Source organism: Urocitellus parryii, chromosome 4, assembly GCF_045843805.1.
Source record: "Urocitellus parryii isolate mUroPar1 chromosome 4, mUroPar1.hap1, whole genome shotgun sequence".
NCBI classification, from domain to species: domain Eukaryota; kingdom Metazoa; phylum Chordata; class Mammalia; order Rodentia; family Sciuridae; genus Urocitellus; species Urocitellus parryii.
The window spans coordinates 90,320,205-90,337,900 of NC_135534.1; the positions used below are offsets into that span (position 1 = coordinate 90,320,205).

A 17,696-nucleotide genomic window follows, 5' to 3' on the forward strand; every position below is an offset into this window, starting at 1 on the left:
AGAAGTAAGTCTTCTTCCTACCTGTGGTGCTACATCACTACCTTCTATCCACCACACAGGTTAGACCACTTGAAGGTCTGTTTCCCTACCACACAGAAGTATAGTTGCCTAAATCTGAGTTATTTAGACTATAATAATGATCCAGACAGGGGAGATCTTTAGAAAGGTTGTTAATAATAACATATGGCAATAAAAATCTTGAAACTTATCAACAATCCCCCAACTTCATGCATTTTAAACGAGTACCTTTAGAGGCTTTTCTACCAATGTTTTTTTATTTTTTTCTTATTTTCTAGCAAACAATTATTGAATCACATCCACACACACATGCATTGTTCAAGGACAAAATTAGTTCTTTGAGACAGTATAATTTAAACTAGAGAAAATAAACTCAAGTACTCAGGGGCAATCAGAAACAAATTATATAAGAAAGTTGAGAAAAATAGGGATTATAGGGCAGATGTTTACAGATATGTCTGATGAAGAGTTTGAGGTTGTCAAATCTTCCTATTTTACAAGAGAAGCTAGGAATTAACATTTTTATATAAATTATCTGGATTTTTAATACAGTTCACTTTTAACATAACAGCTAATTTTATACTTTCAATCTAAAACAAAAATTTAACTGCCTCATAATTTGCAAGTCTGCTTCTTTTTAACAATGAATTAGTTCTTCAATTACCAGACATAGCATAGCTCTCAGGAAAGGATCTTTCCACATCAAGACGTGGGAGGTAAAGTAGATGTGCAGGTCTTCAAAAATTAAAAATTCCATAGCCTTTTCTTAGTTGCAAAAGGTCTGGATATTGAAATTACCATTTATAAATATAGATAAATTCTTAGCTAAGTCCCTGTTTTTAAAAATATATAAAATATGTTGTTTCTAAGTAAAATAGTAAAATTTTGAACTATCCAAACACCATTATGTAATAAATGGCATTGTTTTGAAACTATTTCCTGTGTTGAGTTCTATCACTTATTTTGTTTTAAATATAGAGCTTTTGAAGACAAACGTAAAGAGCAAGAAGAAAAAGAACACCAAATTAGAGAAAAAATACTTCAACAAAGAAAACAGAAGTTTGAAGAAGTTACTGAAAAATTTCAGCGTGCCCATATTCCTTTCTCACAGCGGAGAAGAGCAGGTACCTTAATTTCTAGAGCAAAATTAGAACAAAAATTAAAGTTATCACATTTAATTTGAGTAAACAATAAAATGATAAATTAATAAATGGAGTAGAATAAAAATAGCAATATGCTTTTGAGCAAGTCAGACTGTAATCAAATGAAAAATAGTAATTTGATTTAATTTAGAGAATATTTTGTGGATTCTGTTAGTAAACTATTAGCTCACAAGTTTAACTTCAAACTGGCTTAAAATATTTTGTCTTTTTCAAATTGAAGGAGTAAGTAATTCAACAAAAAGAAATTTTAGCATTTGAGTTCAGGAATTAATGTCACATTCATTCTAGCATTTTTTTTCACAGATTGGTTTAAATTCTTATTTGAGTAACTGGGAGAACAAAAAGAAAGTTTACACTGTATTAAAATCTAACAATCTAAGACTTATAACCAATTAAAATTTTGTATATGATTATGGTTGATTCCTTAATATCATATATATTTTTATATCTTAAATATAATTAACAATATATCAAGACTTCATAAAGATAAAGGATAGGCAGAACTTTATTGCCACAGTCTGGCTGGGCACAAAATCAAGAGCCACTCAAGCAGGAACAAACTTTATTTTTGAAAATGCCGACAATACCACCCCCCCACACACGTCCAGGAAGAAGCCGATCCACCCACGCGGCCTTCTCCCGGAACCCCAGAACAAGTCCCTCCCCCGGAATTCCCTCCTACTGTACTTCCCCAACCAATGGGAACTCTCCAGGAGTCCCGTAGCAGGCCGAGGTGAACAGCAGGAGTCCAATATCCTTATGAATGCAAATCTTAACATAATCATATCATCTCAGTGGCTAGCTGGCCGTCACCTTTCAACCAAAGTGCCATGCATCATTTTACTTGGCTGTGGCTCTTAGCACTTTATATATTCATCCATCATATGCTATATAGTGTTGTTCTTAGTCTGGGTTAATCTGAGATACAGAAAAAATCTAACTGTACCCTGCCATTAAAAATCTCACAACCTATTTTGAAGATGAAAGTAATATATACAATATAGATAATATGATGATTGGTGTTATAGTGGAATGTGTAAGTACTGCGAGAGCACAAGGGAAGGAACACTGAGGCTATGTGGGGACAACACCATTCCTGGAAAAATCACTTAAGTTGAATCTTAAACAATCAGTATTTTTCCAAGCAAAGAGAAAATAAAAGAACATCCCAGATAGAAGAAGCAGCTTGTGCAAATAAATTATTTTAGTGTATCTGAAACCAAAATTGCAGGTGGGGGGAGAATATTGATATGAGACTAGAACCAATAGTTGAAGAGCTTTGAATGCAATGCTGGGAAGTTCATCTTGATGCAAAATGCAGTCCACTTACAGTTTTTAAACTAGTGTTGTAGAAGACAGATGAGGCAGGGCAGCAAAGATAGCAGGTTTATTTGGCTGCAGCCAGGTTCAGAGGGCACAGTTTTTGCAGTAATCAATTAATCCCCCGAACCCTGAGTTCAGGTAGTTTCAAAACTTTATACCCAGCATGTAGGGAGAGGGTCTCAGAAGTTCACAGTCTGCAGAAGCTCACAAAAAAGCAGCATTTTCTTTCACTGTTCTGGGCAAGTTAACCCTTCAAGGACAACACCTGAGAAGGGAAGAGTTTCTTCTCCCCTTCTTTTCCTCCCCCTGCCCGCTGTTACTATGGAGCCCAATTGGTAACTTAACTCTTATCTCAGAAATGTAGACATCTCTGTGAAGCTCCAACTCAAGGTCAGAGATTTTGTTAAAGAATCTGTCTTTTTTTTTTTAATCACATTTTGCATTTGCAAACACACTTCTACAAACTACTTTACTGGATACATGTTTGTGCAAAAATAATAAGGGGGCATCCAGCACCTAGAGTGCCAATTTCTTCTAGGCCAGTGGTCAAGTAAAATAGAGCAACAGGAAAATAGGAAGTTTACCTACATTGAACTCTTTTGTAGATACTCTTTTGCTGATAGTCCTAAAATCAATTATGGTGAAGATTTCTGAAGAAGCTTAGAAGATTTTCTGTGGAGGAGGGGGTGCCACTACACTGGAAAGCAAACCATACTGTGTCATTAAGGGACCTTACTATAAATAAGTTAGTTAATAATGCCCCAAATAACAGAAGCTGAAGAATGATAGGAGTTTATTTTTCTGTCATATAATATGAAGTCCCAAAATAGGTAGTCAAAAACTGATTTGAAGTTATGCAGTTTCATTGGGAAAGGTCTTTTAAATTTTTTTCCTCCCTAGATAGCTCTCCTCTATATGTTTTAATCTGATTGGCAACTTCATTTAGAAGAAAAGCTGAAAAGTATAGCTGTTGTTTTTGTTTGTTTGCTTAGCATTGGGTGCATTGGCTATGCCTAACAATAGAAGGAATGTGGATAACAATAAAGGGGAAAATGGATATTAGGGATGTCTGTTATAATTAGATCTGTTTGTTAAAAAGATAATTGCAGTAACAACATGTAATATGGTTTGAAGTTGAGACATACTAAAGTTGATAAGACTTGAGGATATTTTTTGAGAAACTTTGGTAAGAAGTTCCTAAATTAAAGCAGTGCAATATATAGAAAGGTAAGGGGTAATATACTCAGAAGATACAATGAACATGATTGCTTAGCTTATTGATTATTTCTAATTCATCAAGGTGGTTGAGGAAAGGCTATGAGAACAGTCTCCACAACTTGGCAAAGAACCTCACACTTTTAAGTACTCAATAAATACTTTTGAAATAAATTATTTTAGTAATATGAATCAAAGATACAAATAAAGTATAAGAATACAAATTAAGAATAAGAAAGTATAAGTTAGAAATATAAATGGTTATATATAAAGTTGCATTTATTTTGGAGCTACCCATCCCTCATCCACATGGAGAAACCAAATCAGCAACTAGAAATATGGATCTGAAACTCAAAAGAAAGATGGAATTTCCATTTCTATGGGTTATAAATGTATGTTTAAGAGTGACTAACAAAAAAATGATAAATGAAGTAATGGGATAAGATAAATAAACAATAAGGTATAGGCCACAGATTAAGAATAGGGCTAAAGTAGAACCTTAAATTAAACTAGCATTTCCTATAGATAGAGAAGAAGAAAACAAATATGAAAGGAACTACAGCAGAGATAGATTTATCATAAAGTTAATGAGGTTTGAATTTCAGGATGCATTACTGTCACAGCCTCTACATCTAATTTTACATTGATAATTTGGCACTATTTGGTTTTTGTTGTCATTGTTTTGTTTTGGTTTTGAGGAGGGGAAGTTTGGGGGCTCATGGTTTCACAGGTCTTAACAGTTCATAGGTGCCCAACTCCATTTCTCTGGGCCCAAGATGGGGCAGAAATACATGGTAGAGGGTGTGACAGAGGAAAGAAGCTCAAGGCATGGTAACAGGAAGCAGAGAGATAAACTCCCCTCACGACAGACAAAATATAAACCTCAAGGACAACCCCCCCCCCTCAACCCAGCACCTCCAGCCACGCCCTACCCTCCTATAGCTCTTTAACTCCCTATTACAGAATTAATGTACTAAATAGATTAAGACTCTCATAACCTACTCATTTTACCTTTAAACTTTCTTGCATTGTCTCACACATGAACTTTTGTGGGATACCTTATATCTAAACTATAGTATTCTTTCTCTGGCCCCCCAAAACTCAGGCCCACCTTGCAATGTGAAATACACATTTATTCCATTTCCAAGAGTCCTTAACAGTTCCAGAAGTCCAAGCTCAAGGCAAACTCTCAGTGTGAGTCCCTGTAAAAATCAAAAGCAACTTACATATCCAATGTTTAAAGGTAGAGATTAAATATTTCTATTCCGAAGTGGAAAAATAGGGGCACAGAAGAAGAGATGAGATGAAAGCAAGAACAAAATCCAGCTGAGCAAACAAGTCTTGTAGTTCCATGTCAGGCATCTTGGGCACATGGCATCATGATGTTCTCTCCAAAGGGCTTATGTAGCTCTACCCCTATGACTTTGCCAGTTACAGTCTACATGGCCTCTCTCTTGACTTATCTTTCATCAATTCCTGCAGCTTTCCTTAGCAGATATCCCATGTTACTGGCATTTCTTAATCTCAGGGGTCTTTGCTCCAACTTTGACTTCCTTCTCACACACCTTGTTATATGGCCCTCTCATGGGCTTCCCACAGGGACTCCAACCCTGCAGCATCTTGCCCAGCCTCCCAGGCCTTCCTTTGAAATCTTGGTGAAGCCTCCATGACCCCCTAACTCCAGTATCCTGCAAGCCTTGGGAACCAGCACCATGTGAAACAAGTTCCTAGGCCCCTCTATGCAGGCAGGATGCCCCACTGGTCTCTTCTCAAAGGAATATTTACTTTTACACCTTGAGCCTGAAAATGGGTATTATCTTGCCAATTCATGGGATGCCTTCAAGGCATCTTTCCTGTGATTTCTTGGTAAAGAATTTGGTGTTTCTTTAGTGGCTGTATTGTCTTTAACAACCACAACTTCCTTAGCCCCAGTTTTACTTCCATCCAAACTAAGTTTTTCAAATCTTTTACCTCTGCTTTCTGCAACTGGTTATCATGATAAACTTGGTTAAAAGCCACCAGCAATATCCATGCCACTACTTGAATGCTATGCTGCCTAAAAATTTCTTCTGCCAGATTAAAAGGTCCATCACCTTTAAATTCAGTGAAAGTCTCTTTAAATTTGCAGAAAGTCTCAGAACACAGGCAAAATGCAGACAACTTCTTAGCCAGAATATAACAGGAATGGCCTTGAACCTATTTCCAATAGAGTCCTCCTTCTCCTCTGAAACCTCATGAGCCCAGTCTTTATTGACCACAGTCCTATCAGCATTCTTGTCTTCTGAACTCCCACCAAAATTGTTCATTAAGGTCCACTTATAACATTTTAAAGTTTTTCCAGAAATCACTAACTTTCCCAAAATTACTCCCACAGATTCCAAAATGCTCCAGGAGCTTACAAACCACATAGTCAGTTTAGTCACAGTAGCAACCCTACTTCTTGGTACCAATTTCTATTTTAATCAGATTTTTCACTGCTGCAATCAAAAGACCTGACCAGAACAACTGGAGGAGGAAAATTTTATTTGGGGGCTCATGGTTTCAGAGGTCTCAGTCCACAGGTAGCCAACTCCATTGCTCTGGGCCTAAGTTGAGGCAGCACATCATGGCAGAAAGTATAGTGGAGGAGAGCAGCTCAGGACATGGAACCACAAAGCAGAGAGAGCACATTATTTGTTTTTAATGAAGGTCCCCAAATTATATGATACTTATATCTTCATAAATCTGGAACTGTATCTTTTTTCTAGAATATGTTGTTAAGTATATAAAAATAAAGTCCAGAAAAAATATATAATGTTTCACCTTCTCTTTAAGAAAGGAAAAATTAAAATGTGAATTTAATTTCCATTTATTTGCATCTAGAAACAGTGAAGGAATATACAAGTGATTAGAGATCAAGACTTCCAAATATATATCATACACACACACACACACACACACACGTACATACAAATATGAAGAGATCTTATTTCTGAACCATATGAATATATTAACTATACAATATATTAAGTGAATATTTTACCATTATTGAAGATGGTCGATGGAGACATAGGGGCATTATGTTTTTATCTTTAATATACATAATCGAAATTTTTCATAATTAAAACTTTAAAAATAGCCTGCAGGAAAAGATATTTTAAGAAAATTCTATCCTATGAATAAAACACAAGAACAAAGTTATGAAAAACAACTATTTATTTAGTTGTTTATTAGTTTGATTTATCCCCAAATTACCAGGGTTAAACCAAAGAATCACCTTATATTCACCTCTTACTCTTCTTGGTACAAAGAAGGGCAGTAGGTTGGGGGTTTCAATAAGGTCAGAAAATGGTTGGAAGAAAAATAGTAGGGCAAAAAAATTGAAAGGATTAGAGCTCTAGTAGATTCAATGAAATAATAAAACCCTAATATCCAGTAAGTACTCTAACATATAAGCTTAGATAATCATCAGTGAATGAGAGGTAGTAACTGGGAGATCATCAGATAACAGCATCAGGAAGCAGTCATGGGTACTTGTGAGTTGATCTAAGTTTTGTCATATATAACTTTTTAAGTCCTTTTTGATAGACAACAGGAAGTTTTAATCAAGACAAGCCTCAGACTATAGTCTAGCACAATTACACATTTGTTAGCAAAACAATTCATGCAACTTGTTTAGTGATCTCAAAAACATCCCAGATCTTTGTGTTTTTAGGTTCTCTATCTTTCATGAAAGAACCACAGAGGCATACATTAGAGGGACAGAATTCTGTGACTTCTGGCATTGGGCAATCAGAAAATTTCCTATGTTATGACTACTCACAATACTGATGATGAATCAAGCCTCAGATTTTTGTTTTGTTTGCAGTACTAGGGATTGAACCCAGACTCTACCAGCAGCCCTTATTTATAATTTTATTTTGAGACAAGGTCTCAGTTAAATTGGCTTTGAACTTTCCATCTGCCTGCTCAGCATTCCAACTTGCTGGGATTATAGGTGTGTGCCATTGTGCCTAGCTAAAATAATGTTTTTAATAACAATTGTTTAAAAAGACTACTGCACTGATTTTAAAAGACTACTACAGATGCTATTCAAATTCCGATGGGGTTATATCATAATAAACTCATAGCAAAATATTAAAAAAAAATTGAAGCAAGCTTCCGATGCTACCCCTAAGGATAAAGGATAGAGATATTCCTGGATTCTCATGCTCTGCTCATGCAAGGGTAAAGGGTGATTAAAATATGTTTAGGAACATCCACTTATCTTGAATACATCTAATTTCAACAAAGAAATCTCATTTTTTATGAATGTATTGTGGTGCTGGGGATTAAACCTAGGGCCTTGTGCATGTGAGGCAAGCACTCTACCAATTGAGCTATATCTCTAGCCCAGAATTCTATTTTTAATATCAGGCTGTTCAATAGGCTGTTAATTTCACCAATAATGATCTATGTTGAATATTGAAAAATGGTCAATATTTGGTATGGTGTGAATGTGTGTGTCCTCTCCAAAATTCTTATGGTGAAATTCTAACCCCTGAGGCAATAGTATCAGAGGTGGGACCTTTCAGATATGATTATATCATGAATCTTTCATGATTGGGATTAGTGCCCTCCTAAAAGAGACCACAGAGAGCTAGTTAGCTCCTTCCACAACATAAGGACAGAGCCCAGAAGATATCCTCAATGTGGAAATGAACCCTCACCATACACCATTAGCTCCTTGATCATGTACTTCACAGCTTCCAGAATTGTGAGAAATGTTTCTATTGTTTACTATGTTACCCAGGCTAAATTTTTTGTTATAACATCCTAAATGAACTAATATAATCTCTAAAACTTGATACTAGCAGTTTCAGGAGCATTGGTCCTTTAGGATTAGAATATTAGCAGACCACCCCATAACTGCATTCTTCATTAGCATATTATATCATCACCAATTGATTAGGGAAATGGACTGACTCTAGAGTTCAAGTTTGAACTAAACCTGATATAATAATATACTGTTTTTGCTTAAACATTTTAACGTAAATTATAGATATAATAGTGGAATAGTGGAATATTTTCACATGTGGGTGTTTTAAAGAAGTTTGACAGTGTCAATGGAGAGTTAGAGCTAGAAAGTTACCTACCTACCTCCGAACCTTAAGTTATTACAGCATATGATGAGAATAATATCTCCACTCGAGAGAGCTACAGGAAAAGCAATGTTTTCAAAAGACAACTATGTCTTAATGCTGGGGGGGGGGGGAGACATCTATGTCTCATCTTGAATAAGAAAGTGAAGAGACTATTCATAGAGAAGCAAGGGAAGTAGAGTATGTTGAATACCAAAGTACACATTTGAAAGGCTTTGTAGTGAATACATACTGGAGGCAGGGTTGGATTAAAGGTTGTGCAAAGCAACATGTGGATGAAGTCTGGATGATTGTCCATAATAATGCATGACCTTGAACAAGCTACTTGCCTTCTCTATCTCTTGGTTCCCTCATATATAAAATTCAAATATCATCTGTTTATTGACCATAATGAGGATTAAATTAGTATATATTTATAAATTAGTTATTATATTTATAAAGTACTTAAAAATAAGAGTTATAACAGTAAATATTCGATAAATTTAATATATACTTCCCCCTTTATTTATATGGGTGTAAATTTTATTGGAAATTTAAGGGACTATGACATCAGATATAGAGGTTTATATAACAGAATTTAAACTCTGGACATTTCTGAGTTTCTTTTTCCCAGAAAAATATTCCTAACTTTAAGAATGATGAAAATTTCAAGATAAGAGGGTTTTTTAAATTAGATGTCAAAATTTATAGTACTTATACTATTACAAATATATGTTTACATGTATATAAAGTAACATTTTCTTTATGGACCAATTACATATTTATTTATTTATTTACTAAATTACATATTTAAAAAAAGCCACTGAGGTTTGACTGATTCTTTACTATTTGATCTTTCTTTATCATCCCATAGTTTTTCCAAAATCAGTTCCTCCATTAGAAGAGGCCCTCAAGCAAATTCAGGAATCCAATTTAAAATCAGAAGTAAACCTTCCCCTTTCCCACAGGCCAACAATCAACTGGAGGTAAGTAACATTATTATTATGTATAATTGTTAGTATATAATAATTGTATAGCTTTATAATTTAAAATTTCTAAGCCTTTTCATCAGTTACTCCTCACCTCTGTTTTAGAGTTATTATTTTATTTTCACAAATTAAAATGAAGTAGAATAGAATGTAAAATTGCTCCAAAATAAGTTAGAATTCTAATTTATTGTCTTGAGGTCTTTGGTACTATAAATATTGCCTATGTTGAACAATATTTCCGAAGTAAGAATAATCAAAATTATTTTAATATATTGATACTGGTTATTTATATTCATGATAAAAAATGTTTTTAATTATTGTGATACAAATTAGGTAAAAAAAACTCAAGTAACTTTATGGTAGAAAAAGTTTTTCTCACTGAAATTTTTTCCTGGATATCCTGAAAAGACTACAGCATCTGGTTCCTCTCCAGAATGGCATAATATATTAAATACTAACAAACTGATAAAGACATGAAAATTGATAATCAGTCTTAAAGAATGAGTAAAAAATTGTCTGATAAAGAAGCATAGATTGGGTTTTAGGCATGTATAGGTCAGAGTATTATCAAAGTCATAGACAACCCTCTAAGGAAACAAAACTTGTTCAGAGTAAAAGGACTGTAGGATGTTGCTAATAGGACAGGAGGTGGTCTAGAAGTGAAAATTGAAATTAGATTGCAAAATTATGTCCAGCTAAAGATTTGGAACTCTATCCTATAACTAGTGGAAATCCAGTGGAGGTTTTTTTGTTGTTGTTTTCTGTTTTTTTTTGTTTTCTTTTTGTTTTGAGGACTAGAAATAGATCCTAAGGGTGCTTTACTACTGAGCCACATCCCCAACCTTTTTATTTTTCATTTTGAGACAGGGTCTCACTAAGTTTCTTAGGGCCAAACTGAGTTGCTGAGGCTGGCCTTGAACTTACAATCCTCCTGCCTCAGCCTCCCCCGTCTCTGGGATTACAGGCATGTACCACCATGCCCAGCTAAGTGGAGGTTTTTAAGCAAGGAAGGATAACATCCTCTTTATTCTTTTAGAAAGATAAATGATGTAAATGATGGAGAGTAAATTAGCTAAATTTGGAGGAGACCAGGGAGAAAATTGTTCAGATAATCCAATAGATAAATCATTGCTGCCTAGTCTAAAACAGCACTGTTTTGTACAGGGAATAAAGGATATATATGTATAAAGAATATATCTGATAAGAATGAAAAGATAAGGCTGGAGTTGTCACTCAGCGACAGAACACTTGCCCATCATGCACAAATCCCTCAGTTTGAGTGCCAGCACTAAGAAAAAGAAGAAGAAATAAAAAGAAGAAATAGATTTGAGTGGTGAGGATGAAAGAGAAGAATAAAAATAATGCATTTTCACAATGCAGAGAAAGAGAAGTGACATAAAGAAATAAGAATTTAAGGATATTGACCAATTAGAAATATAAAATTAGAGTTTAGAGAAAATAGTAGGAGGAAGGTGTCCATTCATGAGTTTAAAAGGATTTATGTTACAAGGGTAGTGGTGAAGTAAGAAAGGCACAAGAAAAAGATATTTCATGAAAAGATTATAAGGTTGTTATATGATAGGTTAAAGAGAATGAGAAAAACAAACACACATACACATACAAGAAAGAGACTGAAATCTCAAGTCTTATTAAGAGAATTTGTTGATTTTTTAAAAAGTTTCATCTGAGTCTTTGAATTGAGAGGATAGATATCTGAGTGGGAATGTGTTTTTTAAAACTGGCCAAAGAGGCCAGACACAGGGGTGCATGCCTGTAATCCCAGGGATTTGGGAGGCTGAGACAGGAAGATCACTAGTTCAAAGCCAACCTCAGCAACAGCAAGGTGCTAAGCAATTCAGTGAGACCCTGTCTCTAATAAAAATACAAAATTGGGCTGGGGATGTGGCTTAGTGGTTGAGTGCCCCTGAATTCAATCCCTGGTACCAAAAAAACAAAAAAACAAAAAAAACTCAAAGATGAGGTAAGAGGGCAAGGCTATAGAAATAGATTTGAAAGTTATATAAAGTTAATAGATTTGAAAAAACATTTTGGGTTTTTTTCTTTCCATATTTTTATTGGCGCATTATAGTTGTACATATGATGGGATTTATTGTTAAATATTCATACATGCACACAATATAACAATATAATTTGGCCAATATCACTCTCCAACACTTCCTACCTCCCTCCCCTTCTCCCACTCCCTGAAAAGTTGTGTAATTTGTATGTGTAATTTTGTTTCCCCATCTAGACTGTAATATTAGGAACAGTAGTTAAATTTTTTACATGGAATTATTCCCTCTAGCACTTAGTTTAATGCTACTCATATGGAATGTATTCCATAAATAACAGAGAAGGTATAAACTTTGCCTGGCATTTAATAGCTAAAAAGGGTACTCATCAGAGACAAAAACTGGGAGGAAACTTCAGATAGAAGGAATAATTATTGAGTATAAAGGTATAAAAGGTCATATTATGTTAATGAGTCTTCATGTAGTTCAATTTGCTAGTGAGTACAGTGGCAAGAGTTATGGGCAAATGGATTAGAAAGGGAGACATGAATTAAACATTGAAGAGCCTTGTTAAGGAATGTGTTCTACAAACAGTTGCCAAAAGATTTGAAACAAGCATACAGCATTTTATATATTTTATAAATATTGCCAGAATGCAAAGAATGGGAAAATCTGGCAAAATATATGATGAATTCTTAAAAGCCATTTAGGAGATAGCTGGAAGGTAATAGGGAAGAATCAAGGATGACTCCAGGGATTGGATTTAGGGAATGGATGGTGAAGTCATTTATCAAAATAAGGACTATGAGGATAACAGGATTCTCTCATGTTATAAGTTCTTGCCACAATTTAAAAATAAATGTTTTAATGACTCTGAAGGAGAAATAAATAGTTTTAGGAGAGGAAGTAAATGAAAGGAGGATGGTAAGTTGTGAGCTTGAGATGTGGGATATTCAGGAGATCATTTCTCATGGTAAGAAATCTGGGCTATGAGAATAGATGTGACAGTCATCAATAAATGGATAAATAAAAGATACATGGCTCAATATCTACCAGTGGTGTCTTGAGTTGAGCTAAATAAGCAAACTCCCATAAATACAGTAGACCATGTTTGGCTTTAACTAGAGAACAGAAAACACTGCAAAAAAGGCAACATTCTTCAATGAAAAGAATCCTCAGGGCAGGCCCCAAAGCATATAGTCTTTGTCATGTCCCTAGCTTCCACAAATTACAGCTCCTCTGTAAGAAAGTGAGATCACAGTGGGTGGACCAAAAACCTGGATACAGACTTAGAAAGTAAACCAATATTGAATTGGTCCATATAGAAGGAGATGGGATTTTGTTAGTCCTTTACTCATCCACAGTTACAGATACAGATAAGATTACAGATAGTATAAGTAAGGTTACAAAGAGAGTATTGATATATTAAAAAAGGAAGAGGGTCACATAACTCTCAAAAATCCCAGCATGTAAAGGACAAGCCAAGAGGAACCCAAGAAAAATCCTGAGAAAGAACAATCTGAGAAGTAGGAAAACATGATGAATAGAAACCAAGGAGATTAAAGTCATTGAAGTGAACGGTCAAGTGTCTATTTTTACAATTATTTGGTCAATTAGTTAATCACAAACAAAGCAATACACTGAAATGGCAAAGTGGAATCAGATAGCAATGTGATAAGAAACAAATGGAAGTTGAAACAGTGAAAACAATTAGAGTTCTCTAAGGAAAGTCACATCGGAATAAAGATGACAGAAAATTAGATTCCTTTAAAAAATGTCTAAACCATTTAATATGGAAGAACTATGCATTTTTTATACAGGGATTCTTCACTTTCAAGTTTTTATTTCTATATAGCAGTTGTCCTTGTGTTAATTAGATGTTTTCAATTTTAAAAACACCTCTTTTGCACAATAAATGAAAGCATAGATATTTTTCTTATTCAACAATTTGAAGTCATGGAAGAGTTAAACTGTCAGAATAACTTTGATTGCTCTGAAGCAAACTCATAGTTATTACAGCAAATTTGTGCTAAGATAAGTAAATATCACACATCTTTGTTTTATGAAAAATGATCTTCAGCCTACATTAGAATGATTAGTTTTCATGTTATTGCAACATATTATTATGATTCTGACTTCATGGTATGTATATATCTGTGTGTTTATATACATACACACACACACACATACACACACACACACACACACACACACATATATATATATATATACACATATCACATAAATGTTATGTATTTAGAAAATAACAAATGTATATAATCCTTAGAGAGGACTCTATGGTTTACTTATTAATAAGTCCAACTTCTTTCCACATATAACTAATAGTACTCAATAATATATATGAAAGTGCTTCCTAAACTAAATGCTATATAAATATGAGATATCAGAATATTAAGGATCAGGTGTGAGGTTAATGAAAATATTTGAAGCAAATAAATATAATTAAGCTACAAATATTATGACATTAAAAATACATTTTTAGTATAATATAAACCTAAAATATGTTAAAGAATAAAATAAAGCCAAGAAAATAGTTTCCAAAGAAGCATAAATATTTCAGTACACATAAAGGATTATTCTTATGTAGAAAATGTTAGTAGTAGAGAAGTAATCAGACTTTGATCACAACCATATCTTTATCACAAAGCTCATTGACTTGACCCTTCTGGCAGGTGTAGGGTAAAAGAGGACATATTCTTTGCCATATTGAATATTCTTGAATAAAATAATATTGTTGTTAGATATCTATCTCCAATATCCATGTATTCATAGTGAGACAGCTGATTCTAAACCACATGCTACCCTGAGAAGTTTGGCCAGAGCTGAGAAGTTGTCTATTTGACTTCTATTTGCCCTTTTTATCAGTGCTTCTTTCAGCCCCTATTCATGTGTCTGAATGACTTAACAGACTTCTGAAAATAGGGGCAAGCAGTAAGAAGGGGAACCTGAATAAGCTATGTACATTTCTCAGTCAATTGTGAGAAGACCCTGGTTGATCAATGGAAGATCATGCATGGACCCAAAGGACAAAAAAGTGACATGAATCAAAAAGCCTAGAGGCAGCCCAATTTAAAAAAAAAAAATCTTAATAAGGCTCTTTATACCTGCCTGTCCAAATGCTTTTCCACCTGTGCAGATCCATTCCTGCCTATCCAGCTGTCTCCACACCTGATCCCTACTTATCTGATCAGCTTTCTACTTCACGGGCTCCATTACTATCTCACCATTCCCTAATTCTTCCTAGTTACCCAAATGTTTCTTCCACCTCCCAGTCCCATACCCTGCCATCTGTCCCCTCTACTCTCCCAAAGACCTTTATACCAGCCCCATTGTCTTACCCAATCAAATATCTTCCTCGCCCTCCAGCTCCTGTTACTTCCAGCTTTTCTAGCAGTTTCCCTCATTTACCAACCCCCATTCCATGTGGTCCACCTGACCATCTACCTCACCCATCCCGAAGTTCTCCAATCATTTCAGATCCTGACTCACAGAACAAGTTATTTTACAGAACTTCCAGATCTAAACATTTCCTCCCACCACAGCATTCTACCCCTGCTACTCTAATGCCTGCACTTATTCGTCGTTCCCTTCCAGCTCGATTGGTTGTTTCCCCAGCCCCTTTGGAAGTTCTCCCAGTTTTGAAGCCTTCCTGTTTATCCAGTCATCCCCCTCATCAACAAGTCCCCGCTCTTTCTCATATCACTCCATTTCCTGAATATCCTGCTAGATTGGATACTTTGCAGTCAGTTCAGCAATCTGTTCCACAAGCCACGTTGTCAAATCAGCCCCAGGCCTTTGTAGGCCATCCACCTTCCTCAGTTCTCTCCCACACACCTCCCTGTCATTCTTCATCCTCTTCTTTGCCTCCATCTCCTTCTACTTCCACATCCTCTTCTTCAGTGTTTTCTTCCTCTTCATCTATTCTGTCCCCTCCTTCACCTTCCTCGTCTACTTCTCCATCCTTACCTCCTTCACCTATTCCTCTTTTGCCCTCTCCTTTGCATCCATCTCCTTCTCCTTGTTTGCCTCCAACTTATTTAGCTTTTCCCTCTCCAGTTTCTCCTGTTTCTCCTTCCTTTATGATCTCTTCTTCCTTTCCCCCCATGCTTCACTCTTCCTCCATTTCTACCTCCCCATCTCCTTTTATTCCTATCCATCCCTTCAATCCTCCTCCCTGGGGGAAGAAAGTAGAGAAGAGAAGAGAAGAAAGTGGAGTAGAGAAGAAAGGAATAGAGAAGAAAAAGTTGAGAGACGACAACTTTAAAGGTAAATCAATTGAGTTTATTAGATCCTTTGTAGATTTAGCTTTATTCCGTTTGGGAAGGGTGACCAAAGGGGAAAGATTATGTAAGCACAGGAAAGTGTAAAAGGAAGAGGCAGATACATACCCTCAAAGTTCAGGAACTTGTGTTAAATACTTTCTTGCTCTCTCTGATCTCTCTATGATAATAAAGGGATAATTAGGAATTCAATGATCATTGATCTTGATTATTCCAGTCTGTCCAAATAAGATATGTATGGGTATTGGAGATAGGTATATGCCACATGTGGCCATGGCACTTTCCAAAACATTTTTATGCTCATTTAGTTGAGAGTAATTTAACTGAATTGGAATAAATACCCTTGGAATTCACATTACCAGCCCTAGTACAGCAGGCAGTCAGTCATCTATTTGACATCCTCATCCCCACCTGTCCTTCCCCACAAATCTTCCTCAGTTCTTTGCTTTTCACTTCAGTATGCATGCTGAAATGTAACATGCTATCCATTTCCAGATGATACAAAATTCTAATAGAAGATGTCATGCATTAATAATTTTGGGGTAGCACTTTGGCATACTAAAAGTAGACTCTATGTTAAAGATACTCCTTCTGTAGCATGAAAAACATGCTTATATTCCTGAAACAAACTGAAAAAAAAAATGTGTACACTCTTCCTTAAGAGCCACACTCCCAAACCTAATTAAGTAGAGAGGAAATTCCTGCCTACCCTGACAAGCAGTTTTCCTAGTTTCCATCTGCTTAAATCTTCAACCAACTCTCTTAGGGTTATAGAAATACCTATTAGCCATGACGTCAACTCAGAACAAAGGGTAATGCAGAATAATGTTATCCATATAGGAATGCTCTTAAAGGAACTGAGAACTAACTCTACACATTTCCAGGAATTACTTTTACCCCTGTCAGAATGGGATATAATAAAGTCATGGGTAATTGGGCATTCCTACATGAAAGAGTTGTTTAATCAGCACTATAGTCTCATAATCATTTTTATTTTACTATTGACTGCTTTAAATTCCCATTCTAATATATCTATATACTTCTCCAATATCCTTATATGTGATTATCTGGACACATACACACATATTATACAAATGTATATTTTATATACTTATAGAAATAAGTTAATTTTATTCAAGGGTACTCAATGTTTTGTTTTGTTTTTTTATGTCTGGTTCACAGAGCTATAGATTCTTCCTTGCCTTCAACATTGTCAAAAAATGACCATAAGAATCAGAAACATCTCTTATCCAAAATCAGTTGTGATAAAGAAATAAAGGAAAACAGCATGGCAAACCTAGCTGCTAACAAAAATGTGTTCCAGCTTAAACTGGAGGAAACTCAGAAACTCCTGGAAGATCAGCATTTAAGCAGTTTGCAAGTATGAAACTATAATGTTATTAAAATTCTAATTTCTAGTAATATTTTGATCCTACTTTTCATTTCTCCGCTAAAGAAATGTATGCCACTAGCTAAGAGTAGGCCATAAAAGAAAGTGTGGATGAATCAGCAAGAAAGCATCACAGATGCTAGAAGAAAAGGCTTTTTTAATTTTTCCTCACCTCTTCCTCATTTT

At 35.1% G+C, this 17,696-nt stretch overlaps 1 protein-coding gene across 1 annotated transcript in view; it reads left to right on the forward strand.

The window, feature by feature from the left end:
* Cep126 (centrosomal protein 126) overlaps window positions 1-17,696 on the forward strand; it is a 71,407-nt gene that overhangs the window by 16,785 nt on the left and 36,926 nt on the right. Inside the window, exons 3-5 of the mRNA XM_026392493.2 lie at window positions 997-1,142; window positions 9,693-9,804; window positions 17,303-17,501. Of these exons, the coding sequence (XP_026248278.2) occupies window positions 997-1,142; window positions 9,693-9,804; window positions 17,303-17,501 (457 nt within the window). The remainder of the gene's footprint in view (window positions 1-996; window positions 1,143-9,692; window positions 9,805-17,302; window positions 17,502-17,696) is intronic.